At 42.6% G+C, this 20,484-nt stretch overlaps 1 protein-coding gene across 1 annotated transcript in view; it reads right to left on the minus strand.

Annotated features, from left to right (window-relative positions):
- LOC144685724 (regulator of G-protein signaling 14-like) overlaps positions 1 to 15,288 on the minus strand; it is a 117,661-nt gene extending 102,373 nt beyond the window's left edge. Inside the window, exon 1 of the mRNA XM_078550546.1 lies at positions 15,153 to 15,288. Within this exon, the coding sequence (XP_078406672.1) occupies positions 15,153 to 15,163 (11 nt within the window). The 5' untranslated portion in view covers positions 15,164 to 15,288. The remainder of the gene's footprint in view (positions 1 to 15,152) is intronic.
- Between the last annotated feature and the right edge of the window lie 5,196 nt (positions 15,289 to 20,484).

A 20,484-nucleotide genomic window follows, 5' to 3' on the forward strand; every position in this document is an offset into this window, starting at 1 on the left:
TTCTGTGGTAATGAATTCCACAGGCTCACCACTCTCTGGGTGAAGAAATTTCTCCTCATCTCAGTCCTAAATGGTCTACTCCATATCCTCAGACTGTGACCCCTGGTTCTGGACTCCCCACCATCAGGAACTTCCTTCCTGCACCTACCCTGTCTAGTCCTGTTAGAATTTTATAGGTTTCTATGAGATCCCCCCTCATTCTTCTGAACTCTAGCGAATATAATCCTAATCGACTCAATCTTTCCTCATATGTCAGTCCCACCATCCCAGGAATCAGTCTGGTAAACCTTCGCTGCACTCCCTCTATAGCAAGAACATCCTTCCTCAGATAAGAAGACCAAAACTGCACACAATATTCCAGGTGTGGTCTCACCAAGGCCCTGTACAATTGCAGCAAGACATCCCTATTCCTGTACGCAAATCCGCTGGCTATGAAGGCCAGCATACCATTTGCCTTCTTTACCGCCTGCTGCACCTGCATGCTTACCTTCAGTGACTGGTGTACAAGGACACCCAGGTCTCGTTGCACATTCCCCTCTCTCAATTTATAGCCATTCAGATAATAATCTGCCTTCCTGTTTTTGCTACCAAAATGGTTAACCTCACGTTTATCCACATTATACTGCATCTGCCATGCATTTACCCACTCACTCAGCTTGTCCAAATAACACTGAAGCATCTCTGCATCCTCCTCACAGCTCACCCTTCCATACAGCTTTGTGTGATCTGGCTCACCCTCCCACCCAGCTTTGTGTGATCTGGCTCACCCTCCCACCCAGTTTTGTGCTATGTATGATTGACTCTGAATCTGTGAAAAACAAATGAAAAATATTGCATTTTTCTGAATATTAATCCCAAATTTACACCCTCTAGCTATTGGCTCATCGATGGGTTTTTCAGCTTACATTATCAAAATGCTCCTATTTTTTTCATATCTCTATCTGAGCTCCTTTTCTCTGCTATAATGAAGAAAACTCCAGTTCTTCTAGTCTTTCCCCATATCTAAAGCCTCTCATCCGTGGGAGGTAATTAATAGGCTGCATCTTTTGAGCAGATAAGAAGTCCCGCCACTGGGACAGAACCCCGCACCGATGGGCAGCAAGCCCCAGGGGCAGCATTTAACTGGCAGTGGCCAATTAAGAGGGTGGCAGCCTGCCTCCCAGAGCTGCTGGCCTAATCAGGGGGAACAGGCAGCCTCGGCAGCGCCACCTATAGAGGTGACCTCTGCTGACACTGCAGGCTGAAGGGCAGTGATGAGAGTGTGCCTTGAAACAAAGCTAAATTTTATTTTTAAACATGCTGAGGCCGGACATGCAGGACTCAGGGACTGGAGGTGGGGGGGCGTGGTCGCCTTCCATCAGCGTGCCATAGCTGTGGGGGCAATCGTTGTTGCTAGGAGGGCCCTTCTTGGGCCATTGAGCAGTGATAAAGGAGCACTCCCTAACAGGAACCCACTAGAAACCACCAAAGTTTATTAGGCAGCCTCCCCACGTGGCAGGGGTGGGGGAAGGTGGCCTTTAATTGGGCACTCGATTTCCAGAATCATCCGTCCAGTGCATGGCTCACTGTTGAGCTTTTTGCCGTTGGTAATATGTTATGGTGGCGGGAAGAGTTCAGGTTCCCCTCCTAATGCCCTCCCACCTCCTATCCCTTCTCCAAAGGGCTGGTAAAATCCAGCTCAGTGAATCTCTCTTGTACCCCCTGCATGGCTTTAACATCCTTCCTAAAGTAAGACAGCCAGAACTAGAGGCAATATTGCAAAGCTGGGGCCTCCAGCATTTCAAAACAATGGCAGCTGCTTCATGTGAACGCAATCACCTCCAAGACACACACCATCCAACCTGGGCACATATCCTCATTCCTTAATCATCGCTGGATCAAAATCCTGGAAACACACAACCTAACAGTACTGTGGGAGCACTGTCAACATGTGGACTACAGCGGTTCAAGAAGACAAGCCATCACCATACTCCCAGGGCAACTCGAAATAAGCAATAAACACTGGCCTTGCCATTGATGCTTTCATTATATTCCAAATGCATTATAACAATATCCTAACTGCACCCTAAACTATACCTGATGTCGGTTCAACATTACTTCTGTTTTTGTAAGTATTGTACACTCTAAGCTAAAAATCAAGGTTCCCATGTGTCTATTCACCTGTTGATGCATTGAAACAATATCGGTCAAACTACTGTCAGAAGGCTACCATATAATGCTTTCTCCTTCTCTGAGTGGATTAAATATTGCTCTACCAGTTCTAGATGCTGGCTTAAAATGGCACTCTGTATACCCATAACTAATGCACTTGAATGGAATTCCTTCATCCTTTGGCAACCCGTTGTATAATCTTTCATTTCAAAAGTTCATACCGGAGTTATGTAAACTCAGGTGTGAAGCTACTGAGTGCAAACATTTAACCTGTGTACTTAATGGCACTAAGAGACAACATATTTTTTTCATATATCTCTGTGACAGTTAAAGAAAGAAACAACCCTTATAGCAGTCAATGAAGTACCAGTATATTTATTTTTGCGATGTAAGAAATGCAGCAGCCAATTTGCATACATAAAGGTCCTGCAAACAGCAATGTGATAACAACTAGGTGATCTGTTCTCATAGTGTTGGTTGGAGGATAAATTTTGACTGAGACACCAGCATAGTTCTTCTGCCAGGGTGGCAATCATTCTTGGGATATGAGCTTTGCTGGCAACGCCAACATTTATTACCCATTAGAAGGCGGTGGTGAGCCACCTTCTTTTCCACCGCAGTGCTAATTCTGAAGCAATTTGACACAACTGAGTGTCATGTCACACTATTTCAGAGGGCAGTTAAGAGTGAGCCACAGTGTGTGGACCTGGAGTCACATGTAGGTCAGGTCAGGTAAGGATGGTTTCCCTGAAGGACATTAGTGAACAAGATGGGTTTTCTTGACAATCCTGTAGTTTCATGATCAATTTGATGGGATTAGCATTTTTTTCCAGGTTTATTAATTGAATTTAAATTCCCCCAGCTGCCGTGATGGGATTTAAATGTTTTCGGAACATTAGCCTGGACCTCTGAATTACTAATTCAGTAACTTTACTAGTGTGCTACTAAACCCTCTGGTGATATCTCTTTCAGACAGAATATGCTCATGGGCTGCATCTTCATATGCTCATGGGCGTCCCGACGTCACCCCACATCATTTACATTCTCAGGTAAGTGGGTGCAGAGCTGTGCGCCCGCCGACCTGTCAACGGCCACTTAAGGCCATTAATAAAGTAATTGAAGTAATCAATGGATCTACCTGTCCAACCTTGAGGATGGTGGGCAGGCCAGGAGCCCAGCTGGGCTTCTGAAAAAACATGAAACCTCATCCACGGGCGGAATGACGTTTCATGAGGGTATTAACATTTGCATGAAATGTCTAAATAAAAGAAATTGACATGTCCCACCTCATGTGACAGTGGCACATGAGGGGACATGTCAGTAAATTTTTCTCTCACCTTTATTCAATATTTCAAACCTGAGCCGATCTCCCTGAGGCAGCACTTTGCCTCAGGGAGATCTATGCTCTCTTTCGCGCGCATGCATGAAAGAACGCACTCTCAGCTCAGGGAATCACCCCCACCGCCCGCACAAGGAGCACATAGCACTTCCTGGCGGACGTCATGCTGGGTGGGCCTTAATTGGCCCGCCCACTTAAAATGGCGGTGCACCCCTAACTGGGGGCGCCGATTAGGAACCTGCCTGCTCATGCCCATCCCGCACAACCCCCCTGACAGGGGGAAGATCCTGCCCATGAGCAAGTAGCCAGGATGTAAACTGTGTGATCAGCAGACATATTCAAAAGAACTTTCAGTTTAGCCAATAGCATGTGCTGTAAAGGAGTTGCAGCTGTACTTTTCTGTTAACAGTAGTTGTAAATCTGTCTGCTGAACAATCCCATACGACATCCTCACATAAAATGAACCGACATTTAGTTTACTGGTCCTGTGCAAGATTGGTAAATTTGTATTAAGCAAACATAGAAATACAATACCCACTATATCTAATTCATTTTTGAAATTTACCAATGAATGTGCTTTCATTATCCTTGAAATCCAGGTCACTGAGTGGAAAAATCTTCCCATCTCTCCTTTTCTTTAACCAATTAGTTTAAATCTGTTTGCTTTGGTTACTGACATTGCTGCCAGTGAAAACAGTTTCTCCTTATTTATTCTATCAAAATCTTTCATAATTTTTAACACCTCTATTAGATTTCCCCTTCACCTTCTCTGCTACAAGGAGAACAATCCCAGTTTTTCTAATCTCTCATCCCTGGTATCATTCCTCAGAAGCCACTCCAAGCTATCCTGATGTGTTAGCCATCATTCCTCTTTCTCTCGGCCAACATCCCCAAAAATGGATTGACAGCTCATTTATCCCATTATTACTTGGGAGACCTTGCTGTACACAAGTTGTCTTGTGCATTGGTCTAGTAAATATGGAATTCACTTTATAAGTGCTTTAGGATGTTCTGAGGAGGCAATTTATTTCCTAATTGCCTAGATTATGTAGCTATAACACAAAGCTGACAGCTGCTTAGAGAATCATTACACTATTATACGAGCTTTTGGACAGGACTGAGATGCATGAGCAGCTAGCTGGTTTAATAGAGATTTCATTGTATTATGGGCTGGATGCTTTGAGTCCGGAGGAGGTCATTTAGCCTGAACCATGCTGTAGGAAACTATTGTTCTACACCCCACCTGATGTTATTCTCCACTGACTTTAATGGAAATAAAGTCAGGCGTTATGTTAAACCACAAAGCACCTCCAACTTGAGTCAAAATTATTTTTATTTATATTTTAATCAGGGGACTTCCCTGCAGGAGTGGGAAGGGAAATCCAAACCTTCACTCACTCTTTCTACAAAGGGCTGATGACAAAGGAAATGCAGCTGCCCTTCAACATGCTGGCACAGTGCCAGTTTAAGATTTTACTACAGTCATCACTGGGTTTAGGGACAAAAGTCCTGATTTCAGCCAAGTGGTAATGAAGATTTGGCACCTTGGAAATGATAGCAAAACGTTTACTGCCTCCTTCTTGCCATCAATTCACCCATCAGTAGTCCATGGAGATCTTCACTTGGGTAGCCCAGGCACATCTCTGTTTAAGACGTGAGCCTGCTTTGTATGAGATGGCAAAGCAAGGCCTCTCAGGTGGATGTGAAAGGTCCCACGGCCACTACTGCAAAGGTGTCCTATCTAATAGTTATCCCTCATTGCTATCCCTTCAGGTTTTTCCTAGAGTTACTAGGAATTAAGGATTAATCCCCAGGACACTGCTGCAAGAAATCCAGAAGAAAAAAATCAAACTTTAAAAAAATGTTGTTGTCTTTGAACACTTCTGTTCATGTAGAATCGTCTAATCATACAATGGGACTGAAATTTTAATGAGGGGCCAGGAGCTGGTGTTTTAGACACATCCAATGCAATGTACAATACTCAAGCCAATTGAAGGGAGCGGGCTCATTGTCCAAACAGTGATGGCGGGTGGACTTCTTAGACTGGAGGGCCAACGGGAGGCCCTCCAGCACTCAGTGATCAGCAGACCCACAGGCTGAGGTGGGAGCTGCTGATCTGAAAGTGGAGAGAGAGAAAGTTTTCTTTTTTAAATGCCACAGGTGCCAAGCCATGACACAAGAAGGGCAACCCCTCCAGGGGACAGCCACTTGAGACCAAATGCAGACTGGGTGACCATTTTGCAGAACACCTTCGGTCTGTCTGCAAGCATTACCCAGACCTCCCTGTCGCTTGCCATTTCAACACTCCACCCTGCTCTCATGCCCACATGTCTGTCCTTGGCTTGCTGCATTGTTCCAGTGAAGCTCAACGCAAACTGGAGGAACAGCACCTCATCTTCCAACTAGGCACTTTACAGCCTTCTGGACTGAATATTGAGTTCAACAATTTTAGATCTTGAATTCTCTCCTCCATCCCCACCCCCTTTTAGTTTCTTCCCCCTCCTTTTTGTTTTTTCCAATAATTTATATAGATTTTTCTTTTCCCATCTATTTCTGTTATTTTTAAATGTATTTCCATCCATTGTTTATCTCTACCTTTTATGCCCTTTTAGTATTATTTCACCCCACCCCCACCAGAGCTATCTGTACCTTGCCTGTCCTGCTCTCTACTCTTAATTAGCGCATTCCTTTAGATAATATCACCATCTTCAACACCTCTTTGTTCTTTTGTCTGTGACATCTTTTGGTTATCTCCACCTATTACTGACTGCTTGTCCTAACAAACCACCCCCCCCCACCGCCCCCCTTAAACCAGCTTATATTTCACCACTTTCCTATTTTTACTTTGTTCTGTTGAAGGGTCATGAGGACTCGAAACGTCAACTGTGCTCTTCTCCGCCGATGCTGCCAGACCTGCTGATATAAACTCTATTATTGTCTGAGCCAAATGCAAATTGTCATAGGAGCAGACAGAGCAGGAGAATTAACTCATGGATAAAAGGCTGGAATAGGAAAGAGCAGTGTTTACTTCCTTGGACACTGGCACCAGTTCCAGAACAGGAAGGAGCTGTAGCGATGGGATGGGGTACACCTGAACAGAGATGGGACTCGTGTCCTAGTGGAAAGGATAAATAGGGATGTGGCAAAGGCCATAAACTAGTAATTGTTGTGGGGGGATATCTACAAGAAACATAAACAGCCTAAATGAGAACTAAGCAGGGAAGGAGAACATTGGAAAGAATAAAGTATGGGAGGACATTGATGACAAGAGAATTATTGGAGTTATAGAGCAGGAGTCCAAAAATATGGTTTAAACAAAAAGCGAGAGGAAATCCCATAAAAAAATAAGCTAAAATGTCTGCACAGCAATTGACACAGTATCTGTAATAAACAGCAGAGTTTAAAGCAATCATGCATTTGGAGGATCCAGACATAGCAGGAATTACTGTGACATGGTACAGAAAAATCAGGACTGGGAATTAAACATTGCAGGGTATAACATCTTTAGAACATATAGAGGGCGAAAAAGGGATGTGGAGCACTATATTTAAAAGGAATAAGATAATGGCAGTAGAAAAAAGGGAATGCAGCTATTAGCAAGGCAAAATAGAATCCTTATAGATAGTGTTACACCGAAAAGGGATAAATTTAGAACAGCCCAGTATTCTCCTTTCACGACCTGTCCATAAACAGAAAGGTGTTTTTGATTTATGATTTCCTCCTTTATAAGTGGTAGTGTATGTTCCCCAATCCTTCAGTTTTGGAGTTATCCAATCCTCTTTTAATAACCCCACAGCACACTTGAGATAAGGTAAAATAAGAGGGTTAGTTTACTTTATACAGACACACAAAATGTGGGGCAGGGGTTTTGCAACATTCGCCCCTTTTGCATTCATACAATACAAGAGGGATAAGGGAAAGAAAGGGGGACAGGGCAAAACCACAATAAAAATAAGAGTTATGGTTTCATGTGAGTCCAGAGTCCAGAACCATAAGTCCTGTGGCGTATTCCTTCAGAGATTAGTGGCTGAAACTGTTGCAGCGTGATCTGACTTTCCAGAAGCGAGGACTTCCATGATGGGAGAAGGCATATAGAGGTGACTGAGTCTTATAGGCACAGATACGGAAGTTCCAGTAGTACACAGTGTAGGTGAGGGCCAGCACTTCATCTGGACAGAGTTCTTTCTGCTGCTACCTGTTGGTAGACAAACAGACTGCTTGCCTGGAATTCTGCTTCTCTTCTGAGGTCAGAGACTGAAGATAAAATTCAAGAGCTGTATAATTAAAGAAATTCAAACAGCTCAAGCCTCGGTCATGTGACAAGTGATTTTGGGTTGAGCTATTCAGCCTGGTTGAAACCGATTGTGCCTTTTGGAGCAGTTAACAGCGGGGCCATTAACACAACATTGGAAATTAAGAATCACAAATAGTTCTACCTCTGTCCATGGTTGGCTTGTAGACTTATCGTCTACAAATCCTTTGTGTTGGCTTGGCTAGAATGTTCATACAAGTAACATTCCAGGATAAGGTAGCCTTTGTCCATTGGAACAGCTTAGAATCTTCCAGCCTAGCTGTTTGTCCATTTTTTAAAAAGTGATAATTTATAAAGTAAACAGGATGATATTTCTGACCGGAATAATAGAAATAAAAAATAATAAAATATCAATCACACTAATTGATGCCATTTACAGGCCACCTAATGGTGGAAGGGTGGTGGAGGGGGAGATATGCAAGTAAATTTGGGAATTGAGTAAAAAACATAGAATAATAATCATAGGGGATTTCAACTACCCTGATATTAATTGGACAGATGAGGTAGTTAAGAAAATAAGGGAATAGGGTTCGTACAATGTGAACAAGACTCTGTTGCAACCCAATATCTAAAATGCCCAACAAGGGAAGATTGAACCAGAGCAGCTAAGTAAAATTAGGGGAACATCTAGTGACCCTACTATTACATGCTTTAAGATGACAATAGAGCTCATGTATATGATGAAAACTGAGTTAATAGACTGGAGTAACGCTGATTTTCAGGGGCTGAGAATAAAACTTGGGAAAATAAAATGGACAACAGTGTTAAAAAATTTAAAACGCTGTTCAACGGAGTGCAGGAAAGAAATATATTCTGCTCTAAGGAATGAAACTAAAGGACAGCGAGACTCCATGGATGAATATAAACAAAAGGCAACAATTGCGGGTTAGGAAAGAGGCATATAAAGTATAGCTGAGCAGCGCAGGATCAGGGGGAATACAAACAATTTAAGAGAGAATTAAGAAATCAATTAGGAAGACAAAGAGGAACTATGAAATTAAATTATCAAGAAACAATTGGCAGAATGGATTGCTAGTTGGCTGCAAGAAAGAAAGCAGAAGTGTGAGTAAAGGGTCATTGAAGTGGTGTTCCACAAGGATCAGTGCTGGGACTACTGCTGTGCACAATTTACATTAACGATTTGGACTTTGAAATTAAAACACAATTTCTAAATTTGGGGATGATGCCTAAGTGCAGGGGGCAGGATAGTCAGTACTGAGGAGAACTGCAACAAATTACAGGAGGATATTAATAAACATGTAGAATGAACAAATAATTGGCAAATTGAGTTTAACACAGATAAATGTGAGGTAGTACATTTTAGTAGGAAGAATAGCAAGGTCACTTATTACCTGGAAGGTGCAATTATAGGTGGGATAGAGAAACACGGGGATCGTGGAGTACAAATACACCAATCACCAGGGTTAGCAAGACCATTAAAAAAAAACAAGCACTAGACTTTATTTCTAAATGGACGGAATTGTAAAGTAGGGAAGTTATGCTAAACCTGTATGGAACAGTGCTTGCATCGCATTTGGAGCACCATATGCAGTTCTGGTCACTTTATTACAAAAAAGAATCTTGAGGCACTACAGAGTGTGCAAAGAAGATTTGCAGTGATGATACCAGAAATGCATGGTTATATACATATCTGGAAAGGATTGATAGGTTATGTCTCTTTGCCCTTGAAAAAAGAAGACTGCGGGTGACCTGATAGAGGTCTTTAAAATTATGGAAGGTTTCGACAGAGTAACAGGTAGAATGTTTCCTCTTGTGGGAAGGGTATAACTAGAGGCCATCAATATAAGGTAGTGACCAAGAAATCCAATTGGGAATTCAGAAGAAATTTCTTTACGTAAAGTGTGGTGAGAATGCGGAATTCATTGCCACAGGGAGTGGGTAAGCAAATAGTATAAATGTATTTCAGGGGAAGCTAGACGAGCATTTGAGGGAGAAGGGAATAGATGGTTAATGAGAGATTTAGATGAGGAAAGATGGGATGAGGCTCAAGTGGAACATTAACAACGGCATGGACTGGTTGAGCAGAATGCTGTATATCCAGTGTAATCCTATGAATGTGTGGCTCAAAGATTGTTGTGGGGGTAATGGGTTTCAATTCATGGGGCACTCGCACCAGAACTGAGGAAAGAGCGGGCTGTTCCTTTGGGATGGGCTTCACTTGAAGCATGCAGGGACCAGTGTTCTGGCAAAATGAATAACTAGAGCTATAGATAGGATTTTAAGCAAAATAGCATGGGAGGTGGGAGCTGCGCAGGTGAGGAGAAATTTAGAAAGTTAAAGAGAAAGGGCAAGTCAAAAGTGCAGGGCAGTGATATGAATAATCATAACCAGAATGTGACAGAAAGGGACAGATCATACAAACATAATTGTGAATTGGCATATCAGGTCTGAGTAAGGAAAAATGGCAACAGTCAGCATTAAAAGCTGTTGATCTGAATGCATGTAGCATTCATAACAGGATAGATGAATTTATGTTGCAAATAGAAAAGACTAGGTTTGATCTGATAGCCATTACAGGGATGTGGTTGCAAGGCGACCAGCTGAAAATTCCAGGGTACTTGATATTTTGGAAGGATTGGCAGAAAGGAAAAAAAGACGGGGTTGTAGCTTAATCAATAAAAGACGAGATCAGTGTACAATAGTGAGAAATAATCTGGCAGGGAAGATCAAGATGTAAAATCAGTTTGGGTGGAGACAAGGAATAGCCTGGAAAAGAAGTTACTGATGGAAATAGTCCATAGACTCCTTAATAGTAGATACATTGTAGGACAACGTATAAATCCAGAAATTATAGGGGCTTGTAAGAAAGGTTACTACAATAATTGAGTGACTTACACCTTCATACAGATTGGAAAAAATCAAATTTGCAAAGATGTATTTTAGAGTGTATTTGGGTTAGTTTCTTAGAACAGTACATTGGTGGAACCAACAGGGAACAGGGCATTTTAGATCTGGTAATGTGTAATGAGACAGGATTAATTAATCATATAATAGTCAAGGATCCTCTAGGGAACAGTGATCATAACATGATGGCATTTCAAATTCTGTTTGAAGGTGAGAAACTTGGATCTGAAACTACTGTCTTAAAATTAAATGAAGGCAATAACAAAGGTATGAAGACAAAGTTAACTGAAGTGCCCTGGGAGAATAGATTCACAAGTAAGATGTTTGAGAAGCAGTAGCAGACAGTTAAGAAGATAAGTCACAATTCTCAACAAGGATAGACACCTTTGAGAAAGAAAGACTCTACGTGAGGGATGAAACATCTGTGGCTATCTAAGAAAGTTAAGGGTGGTATCAAATTTAATGAAAAGGGTTATAATACTCCAAACATTAATGGAAGGCCAGAAGATTGGGAAAATTTAGTAACCAGCAAAGGATGATTTGAAAAATAACAAGGAAATAGATTAGGAGTGTATGCTAGCAAAAAATATAAAAACAGACAGTAAGAACTTCTACAAGTATATAAAAAAGGAAGAGAGTAGCTGAAGTAAGTATTGATGATTTAGAGAATAAGACTGGGGAATTAAAAATGGGAAACAAAGAAATGGCAGAGACTTTTTTGTATCTGTCCTCACAGTACCATAGAACCATAGAAAAGTTACAGCACAGAAGGGGGACATTCGGCCCATCTTGTTCATGCCAACCCGAGGACACCCAGGTGCCCTTTCTAATCCCACCTTCCTGCACCCAGCCCATAGCCCTGCAACGTACAGCACTTATCACCACAGGGAGTGTTCTCAAAGTATATTCAGAAAATGTTTTATTTGATAGCAAGTTATCATACGCAGTCATTAGAATGTTTCTCTTTTTCACAATGAAGCTGATCAGGTTACTTCTGAGGTTGTTATACTGCATCTACTCCAAACACATTGCTGATAACCATCCACCCCACATATGCACAAAGGCACAGACTTGCACACAGACACAGGCAAGCACAGAGGCAGCAACAACACAATAAACACACACATGCATAGACACAGACTCACACAGACACACCCATTCAGCCACACAGTTACAAAAACAGAAGAGCACATAAAGATGCAAATATATATGCACAGATACAACATGCCTACGGAGACGATCACAGGCATGTACACACACACATACACGCACAGACACATAAATGTGCACAGGTGGACATGTATTCAGACACACACAAACAGAAATAAATATGCATACAGACATAAACACATGTATAGAAACAAAATCAGAAATTTGTTTCCACTTTGTGATATGGGCAACGTGTCATAACAGTAGCTAGAAGTTAAAACCTCAATCAGTCAGAAGTGTAGAAATTTCCCAAAGCTTTGAGCATCGACAAAGAGTAGAAGCCAATACTAAAAGGTCAGATGCTCCCACTCAACCACACAGATAACAATGACTGAGAGGTACAGGCTCTTGCGCATTAATTTGTTGTGATGGAATTTTTTAACATTTGGGACTCCCCTCTATATAATGAATATGGATGGTCATTTCCCACGCTTAACACAAAATGAGAAAAGTAGCGTCATCCTGGGGTTTATTTCAAGTTTAATTATTCCTGTTTTTGATGACAATGTGTAGGCACCTCAGCCCAAGCAGAAAATGATTACCTCACTGGAATTTACAACAACATCAAGTTGAATGAGGAAATACAGCCATTTCATTTCCACCAACTGAGTTGGTGTGGGACTGGAATCACATATACTGTATAGGGCAGGCTGTCCTCTAAAGTGGTTCAGCAAGTTTTGGTGCATCAAAACCTGCTACCAGGGATCTATGGAGAAGGTTCAACCTAACTTTCTCAGGACAGCTAGAGATGGTCAACCAATCTTGGTCTTGCCAGTAATGCCCACATTCTGAGAATGAATAAACAAAAATAAAACGGGATGAAGAGCACATATTTTAGCCAAGGTTCTTGCAATTTGAAGGGCAATTAATCTCTGGTTGACCTCACTCAGATCCCATACCAAACAATTAAAGCGATTTGTCTGAAATTCTATTTACGCAATGACAATTAGGTTTTGTGGTGTTTAACCATATTAGTTCATTATTTGTCACATGGAATAGCACTCCTGCTCTTACCAAACTGTGTGTTGTTTGATTTACCATGGGAAGCATGCGAGTACATGGATAAGTTTTTAGCCATGTTGGTCAAGCTTCAGCAAAGAATAGGTTATGTACTATGTGAATTTCATAAACCAAGAGTGCCCCATTTCAATTCACTCAAAACCCATTCACCTACACAGGGTTAAAATCTGGCCCTAAGAAGTCCAGAATTGAGTCTTGTTGCTGCCAAACCCTGAAACCAGTTGTGAGTCTCCAGAGACGTGGAATTACTCCAGATCAGGATGAAGTTTGACAGACCCCGAGGTGCATTGGTGGTCTTTGGGTGTCTTGAACCCAACCCATTTGAAGCATAAGAAGCCACTGCAGTCAGAAAATTGGCATTGTTCACCTCTAAAAGCAAGGTAACTCTACCTGATGCCATGTGATACTATTGCATTTCCAAAAACAGGGACAACACACCCATCCGAGCAACTGCCTTGACTTCACCAAGAGATGGAGGAATAACAGCAAAATTGATCCTTGACAAAAAGCTGTGATTACAGTCCCTGTTGCTTATAGCGGGTGCGTTGGTGTTAATGTGATTTTCCCGCTATTGGCAGTGAATGTAAATCCTGAGAGAACTGGCATTGCGTATCTAAGTGATGTTGCTCTGGGCTAATCAATTCAACACAAGGGGCAGAATTTTGCCCTTGATGGGCGGGTGGGCCCCACCAGCTCAGCAGCGGGCAGGCAGCCGATCCTGCCCATGGAACGTAAAATTCTGCCCCTTGTTTTCTTTCCAGGATGTAAGAGAATTTATCAACATGTACTAGAGCTTTGAACTTAACTGCAATTCTGAATATCACTTTCAGGTCACCCCTTAAAATTCTCAGCTCTAACTCCTCAAGTCTCTCTCCACTACTGCAACTGCCCTAGGAACATTCTCACAAATTACAAGAGCAAGTTGCCTAAATTTGGTTTGTTTTCCCTTGGCTCTAGAAGGTTGTGGGCTGATCATATCGAGTACAGAGAAACTATTTCCTCTGGTGGGGGAATATGCAAGCACCTTCTTAGTTATCGAATTATTTCACTAGCAGCAAACATGCTCTGAGACTTTTCATTCAGAAGCTCCAACCGCATCCTGTTTAAAGGGTTAAGGAGCCGCACAAGCGGCTGACAGCCTTCTTGATGCCACTACAAACTCTCGATGCCCCACCTCTGGATGAGTATTAGTCATGCTACATTTCATGCCTCAGTGCCAGTAGAAAACTTTAGTCCCCTGGCAAATACACAGGAGCAAAGTAAAACTTTTAACAGTGGAAATCACCTATTCATGAGGAATAAAGGTGCAAAAACAAAACTGGTAGAGATCTTAGGGCAGCTATGTCTGACAGATACACTGTCGTTATTGCATTTTGCACTAATACTTTCATGCTGTCTCTGTCTTTTCCAGCATATGCCCTATAATTTAAATCAGGTTCTACTGCACATCAGTGAGCAATATTGCAAAAGAGCTTCCCATTGTAATTTTGTAATAAGAGTATGACACAACAGCTCACATGTAGCAGAAAGTAGACCTGAAGACTCCAGCTCCTGCACCAAGGCTCAAGACCCAGTCAACCATTATAGAGATGTCATGCAAAGGTGAAATGCCCTGAGTAGGCAAGTATGTTATCAATAAGAGTATCAGCCTGAGGTACAAACATTTACCTTGTGTTTTTATAACAGTTGTAGGACGATTTCAGTGATAACAGACAACAGATTGGTCGATGGGATAGAACATGTAGTGTTCTCGGCAATTTTTCTCCTTAAATTTGCAAGTAGAAGGAATGTTGTACTCATGTACGTTTGAGTTGTGCTGTGTGATGTTAATGCTTTGCTGAAGTATTGTGAAGAAGAATTATATAAAAATGTGTTATCAGTCCATTATGAAAATTGCAGTGCAACCCCTACTCTTGAGATCTGTGGTGATCATGTTTCGAAGGTTAGGTAAATCTATCCTTGCCAAACACTTTTCCCAAAAATGAAACTGTTCAGTTATCCAGACCTTTTCAGTAAACACAGATGCATTTTCATTTATGTGACTTTGTCACCACTATTGCAAATCATACCAACATTGTCTGTATTAACATAAGAAAGTTAACGCCCAAGTTGATTTAAGCTAAACGTGTATAAAGGTCAGTGAGAGGCATACCCATTCTGTGAAATGTGTTCATGAGAGAACATATAATTCAACAAATGAACTAACTTCAAAAACACATACACTGCAAGCCACCTAACATGTCGAAAACTACTCACCAACTTTCCATTGAGGGCAAGTGTTGTTATTCCTGCCATGCCTTTCATGTAGAATATTGGATAGTTTCAACGGGCTCGATTGAAAGAGAGGGGCAGAACTACGACCGGTATTGTTCTTTAACGATTCTTTTGTACCCAGATTACTGCTGTCGCTCTTCCTCAGGAAGGACTGTCATAGCAACAGACCACAGGAGGAAGTAGTGATCTCAACCCAATGAGCCACCCTTACTTCACTTCATGCTAAAAGGGGATGGATGCTTGCAATGCATCAACAGCTGTGATATTCTACCTGACTAAAATGTTTACAAAACTTCTCATGGAATGTTTGGCTCTCATTTTAATGAAACCAGTGGGTGCATGGGGGTCAGATAGAGCACATGATCACCAGAGTGAGCAGCAAACCCAGGGGAATCTGAAGACGAAGGCCAAGGTGTCTTTATGACTAGGCCTTATCTGAATACATTTTCTCTGATTCCTGGCCAAACATAGCCAAATCCGCTCCCTGGCCGGTGGATGGGAGCGGGAATGTTGCTGCAAGAGGTCCCAGCTTGACAAATGTAGCAATGCTCCCAGGCAGCCAGTTGAAGATGGTGCTGGGAATCTGGAGGCAATCAGAGAAATGGTTGGGTTTGGCTCTGATTTAGGGATAGCTCATGAAAAGGGAGGCCCAAGCACCTTGGCCCACAAGGAAACCTAAAACAGTGTCTTTCACATTTACCTGACATGAATCTTCCAGCAGATCTGACCTGATGGGGAAGTCATCATCCCTCCACCACATGGGCGTATGATTTATATTGCAGCCAGATCCAGATGACAACATTGGACCTGATCTGCGTATTTATGCTGCATTCCTGTTGGTGCCCTGTTCCCCTGCTCAAAATGGAATGATGCGGGGTAAGTGACTGGCCTCATTTTTAAACCCCCTATCGCCATCAGGTTTTCATCAGACAGGAGGAGTTAAAAATCAAGGGCTTAGAATGGGATGACTGGCGTGGGAGTGTTGAACTGAGCTGCCAATCTGAGACCGGTGACTGTAGAGTGTCCAACACAGTAGTAATGCCTGAGTTGTACTGTAGGCTGTGAATTGCAGAGGGAGGGAAAGGCGATTAAAATGTGATTAAACATGTCAGTTAGTTTTAATGTTAAGCAGTCAGGAGGAGAGCCTACTTTCATATATTAAGGAGATCCAGCAACGCAAAGAATGTTGTTAGCTGTGGCTTAGTGGGTAACGCATCTACCTGAACAGGAAGCTTTGGGTTTCAAGTTTTGTCCTAAGACTTGACCAGGTCACCTCATTCACATGAGATATTAAGCGAAGGCGCTATCTGCTCATTCCCATAGATAGTAAAGATCCCATTGCGTTATTCTAAGGAGAGTGGGGGAAGAGATAATCTCCAAAAACAAGGATGGTGATGCGCAGTTAGCCCACAAACTTTGTGCTGCCTGCTCATTACCATGATTGTAGGGTGCAGCCAGCATGAAGTAAGCTGAGTGGCTGCAAGATTCAGCAGAGGATACAAGCTTGTGAAACTGGCACGTTTAAGCCTGCACCTCTCAAAAGGGGCAGTGCATTCTGACTGCAGCAGGTGTGGCAAGTAAGCAGGAAGAACACTGAATAGCGGAGCAACAGCGCAGAATGTGTGCTTTAAGCTTCTCCAACATAGCATTGATGGACATGGTGCAAGAGGTTGATAGGAAGATAGAGGTCCTTGTTATGTTCCTTCTGTTGGGTTGTTTTGCTCGCAAACACGGTTGCACACCTATCTACTGGTGACTGAGTTGGTAAACAACATACTGCAGATGCAGAGACCAATATAAGATGAAGCACACACTGTTTATTTACACAGATAACAGAGCACTAACATGATGTGTGCTTCTCCAAACAGACCCTACTCTAAATGACCCTTAACATTGTAGCCTGTGCTATGCAGCAATTGGGCCTTAGAGTCACATGGTCAATCTTCTGACATTCTCCTAAAGGTGTGTGACATCTCAGATTACCACATCTCTCCCCCTTTGTCTGAAAGTACAATTTACAACCTTTACAATATATTAACTATTTACATAAATAAACTATTTACAAATTCAGTCTCTCTGGAGACTTCTTCAAACGTGTCGAACGTCGTAGTTCTACGACTTCGGATGGTTTATCTGAGGCCTCCCTCTCAGGAGTTATCTGTCCACTAGGCTCCCCAGTAGGAACCCGTAAGTTTGCCTCTTCAACTCTCTCAGGCTCAATGGATCCTACAGGTACTTCCAAAGCAAGAGTTCCTTCCACATGTGGTGTAGACGCCAACAGAATGCTTGGCATATCTTTTCTTGTAGATCTGTTTCCCTTTCCTGAGGTGATCGATGTGTCTCCTAATTACCTGATTTTCAACCGATATGTGATAGGAAAGGGGTCCTGTCACTGCACTGACTTCATCTGATGGCCATTTGGGCCCATCTTCAAAGTTCTTTGCAAAAACTGCTTCTCCTACAGCGAAGTTTCTTTCATGACTGTGGTAATCATGTCCATTTTTTTGGACCTCCTGACTTCTCTCTACTCTCCCCCTTAAATTCGGCCTGATGAGACTCAAAAGTGTCCTGAGACATCTCTGTGAGGGCAATACCGGTGGTCGTGTGTGGCGTAGTCCTATAGCTGAGTGGGAAACGTGATAATCTAGTTGCTGTAGAGTCTCTATCCAGTTTTTTCATTCTGGCTTTGAAGGTCTGGACTGCCCTCTCGGCCAACCCATTGGATGCAGGGTGGTATGGCGAGGTCTTGACATATGTTATATCATTGAGACTTGTAAATCTCTAGATTCCCCGCTGGTGAATGCCGTTCCATTATTAGACACTATTATCTCTGGTAAACTGTGTATCGCAAAACTCTGATGCAATCTGTCTATGGTGGCGGCAGGTGTGGGTGATCTCACCTCGTATACATCCATCCATTTGGAATGAGCATTGATAATCAAGAGGAACATTGTGCCCAAAGAAGGCCCCATGTAGTCAACGTGGAGGCGGACCTATGGCCTTTCTGGCCATTCCCAGGGATGCAATAGAGCAGAAGGGGGAAATTTCTATACCTGTTGTCACTGTATGCAGCTCTTGACCATATGTTCGATTTTAGTGTCCATCTCTGGCCACCATAAGCAGCTGCATGCCAACATTTTTATTCTAGAGATGCCGGGATGAGCACCATGCAATTCGGTCAATAATGGCTGTCTTCCTCTCAGAGGCACAATGACCCTCACTTCCCACATCAAGATGCCAACCTGGCAGGTGAGCTCATATCTCCTATTAAAATAGGGCTTCATTTCGTCAGACTTTGGGTCGTTAGATCATCCCTGCAAGACTTGTTCCCTTACATGAGACAAAACTGGATTGCGGTCTGTCCACTCTTTTATTTGTACTGGTGACGAATCCAGAAAGTTTAATAGCAAGACAAGTTTCTGAGGAATTGGGATGTTCACATTGCTGTCTTTAGGGGTAATCGGCTCAGCGCATTGGCATTTACAATCTGGCTTCCTAGCTGGTGGACAAAAGTATATTCATAAGCAGCTGGAACCAATGCCCACCTTTGGATGCGTGCAGAGGCAATTTGGGGGTATTGCCTTATCTTCCCCAAACAAGCCTAGTAGTGGCTTGTGGTTGGATACGATGGTGAAATGGCGAACATGGATGTATTGATGGAACTTCTTAACGCCAAATACAATGGATAAGCCTTCTTTCTCTATTTGTGAGTATCTTTGTTCTGTCACAGAGCGTTCTTGAGATGTAGCCAATGGGCCGTTCAGAGCCATCTGCCACCCGAGGGCAGAGTACTGCGCCTACTCCGTAAGGAAATGCATCGCAGGTTAAAATGAATTCTTTCTTTGGGTCGAAATGTACTAACAGGGCCAATGAATGCGGCAAATGTTTTACTGTCGTGAAAGTCTGTTGTTGTGGAGCCTATTGTTGCCAAGTCCGCCTGTGGTTTCTCTTGAGTAACCAGTATAATGGAGCCAGTGCTGTTGACAAATTTAGGAGAAACAGCTGTAATAGTTAACCATTCCCAAGAAAGCCTTGAGTCTAATGGTGTTTTTCAGTGCTGGCACCTCACGAATAGCTCTCACCTTGTCTTCTACTAGGTGAAGGCCCTGCGAGCCAGCCCTATCACCCAGGTAAATCACTTCTTTTGCTTGGAAAGTACATTTTTCTCTTTTCAAACATACTCTGGCTTGTGAGAAATGTGTCAATACCTTTCCAAGTTAGCCAGTTGTTCTTCATCAGTTAGTCCTATTACTAGGACATCATCGAGATAAACCACCACATGGGGCAGACCTTGAGGTAAATTTTCCATTGTCCGTTGGAAAATGTCACAAGCCAATGAGACTCTGAAGGGTAACCTGGTATACTGGTATAACCCCCTATGTGTGTTGATAGTCACAAAATCTCAAGAGGCTTTTTCTTGCTCAACTTGCTGGTAAGCGTGGCTCATGTCGAGCTTCGTATATGTGGTTCCCCCTGCAAGCTTGGAGTACAATTCAACAATTGTCGGTATGGGATGCCTGTCAAGTCTGGCCACTTTGTTTATGGTCAACTTGTGGTCCCCGATTATTCACACACTCTGGTAAGGCTTTAGTACTGGAACTATGGGTGCTGCCCATTTGGAAAATTGTACAGGTTGTAAGACTTCCAACCTTTCCAGCCTGTCTAACTCAATATCCATCTTTTCTCGCGATGCATAGGGGACTGGCAATGCTTTCAAATATCTGGGGGTTGCTCCAGGATCCACATGGATCTTAGCTTGCAGCCCCTGAATCTTCCTAACCTCTTCCCTGAATGCAGAGGCATATTACTGTAATAATTCTTGCAGATCTTTCATTCTGAGTTGAAAAATCTCAGTCCACTCCAACTTTATTTCCTTAAGCCATTTCCGAGCTAGTAGAGTTGGACCCCCCCTGCTGCCACTATCAGGGGTAAATTAACAGACTGGCTTCCATACTGTACTGGAACCTTACATATACCTCTTACTCGTTTGTCTTCACCAGTATACATCTTTAATTTAGCATCCGAATTTTCCAGATTTAATGAGCGATCTCCTTCGTTCAGATATTTGAACGTGTGTTCCTCTATAACTGTCATGGATGCCCCTGTATCCACCTCCATTCAGATGGGTTTTCCATTGACTTCCACTGTCATATAGATTGGCTCTGTTTTACCCATTTTCAAGTTGTGTAGTGAGTAAATGTCTGACTCTGTTTCTTCCGGTTCCTCCATTATGTGGATTTCACGATTTCTACCTTTTTGTTTAAAATTTTGTCTCAATCTGTCTTTTATATTATTCCATATTGTGCCCATTATG

The sequence above is a fragment of the Cetorhinus maximus genome, chromosome 10 (genome assembly GCF_964194155.1).
Source record: "Cetorhinus maximus chromosome 10, sCetMax3.hap1.1, whole genome shotgun sequence".
NCBI classification, from domain to species: Eukaryota; Metazoa; Chordata; class Chondrichthyes; order Lamniformes; family Cetorhinidae; genus Cetorhinus; species Cetorhinus maximus.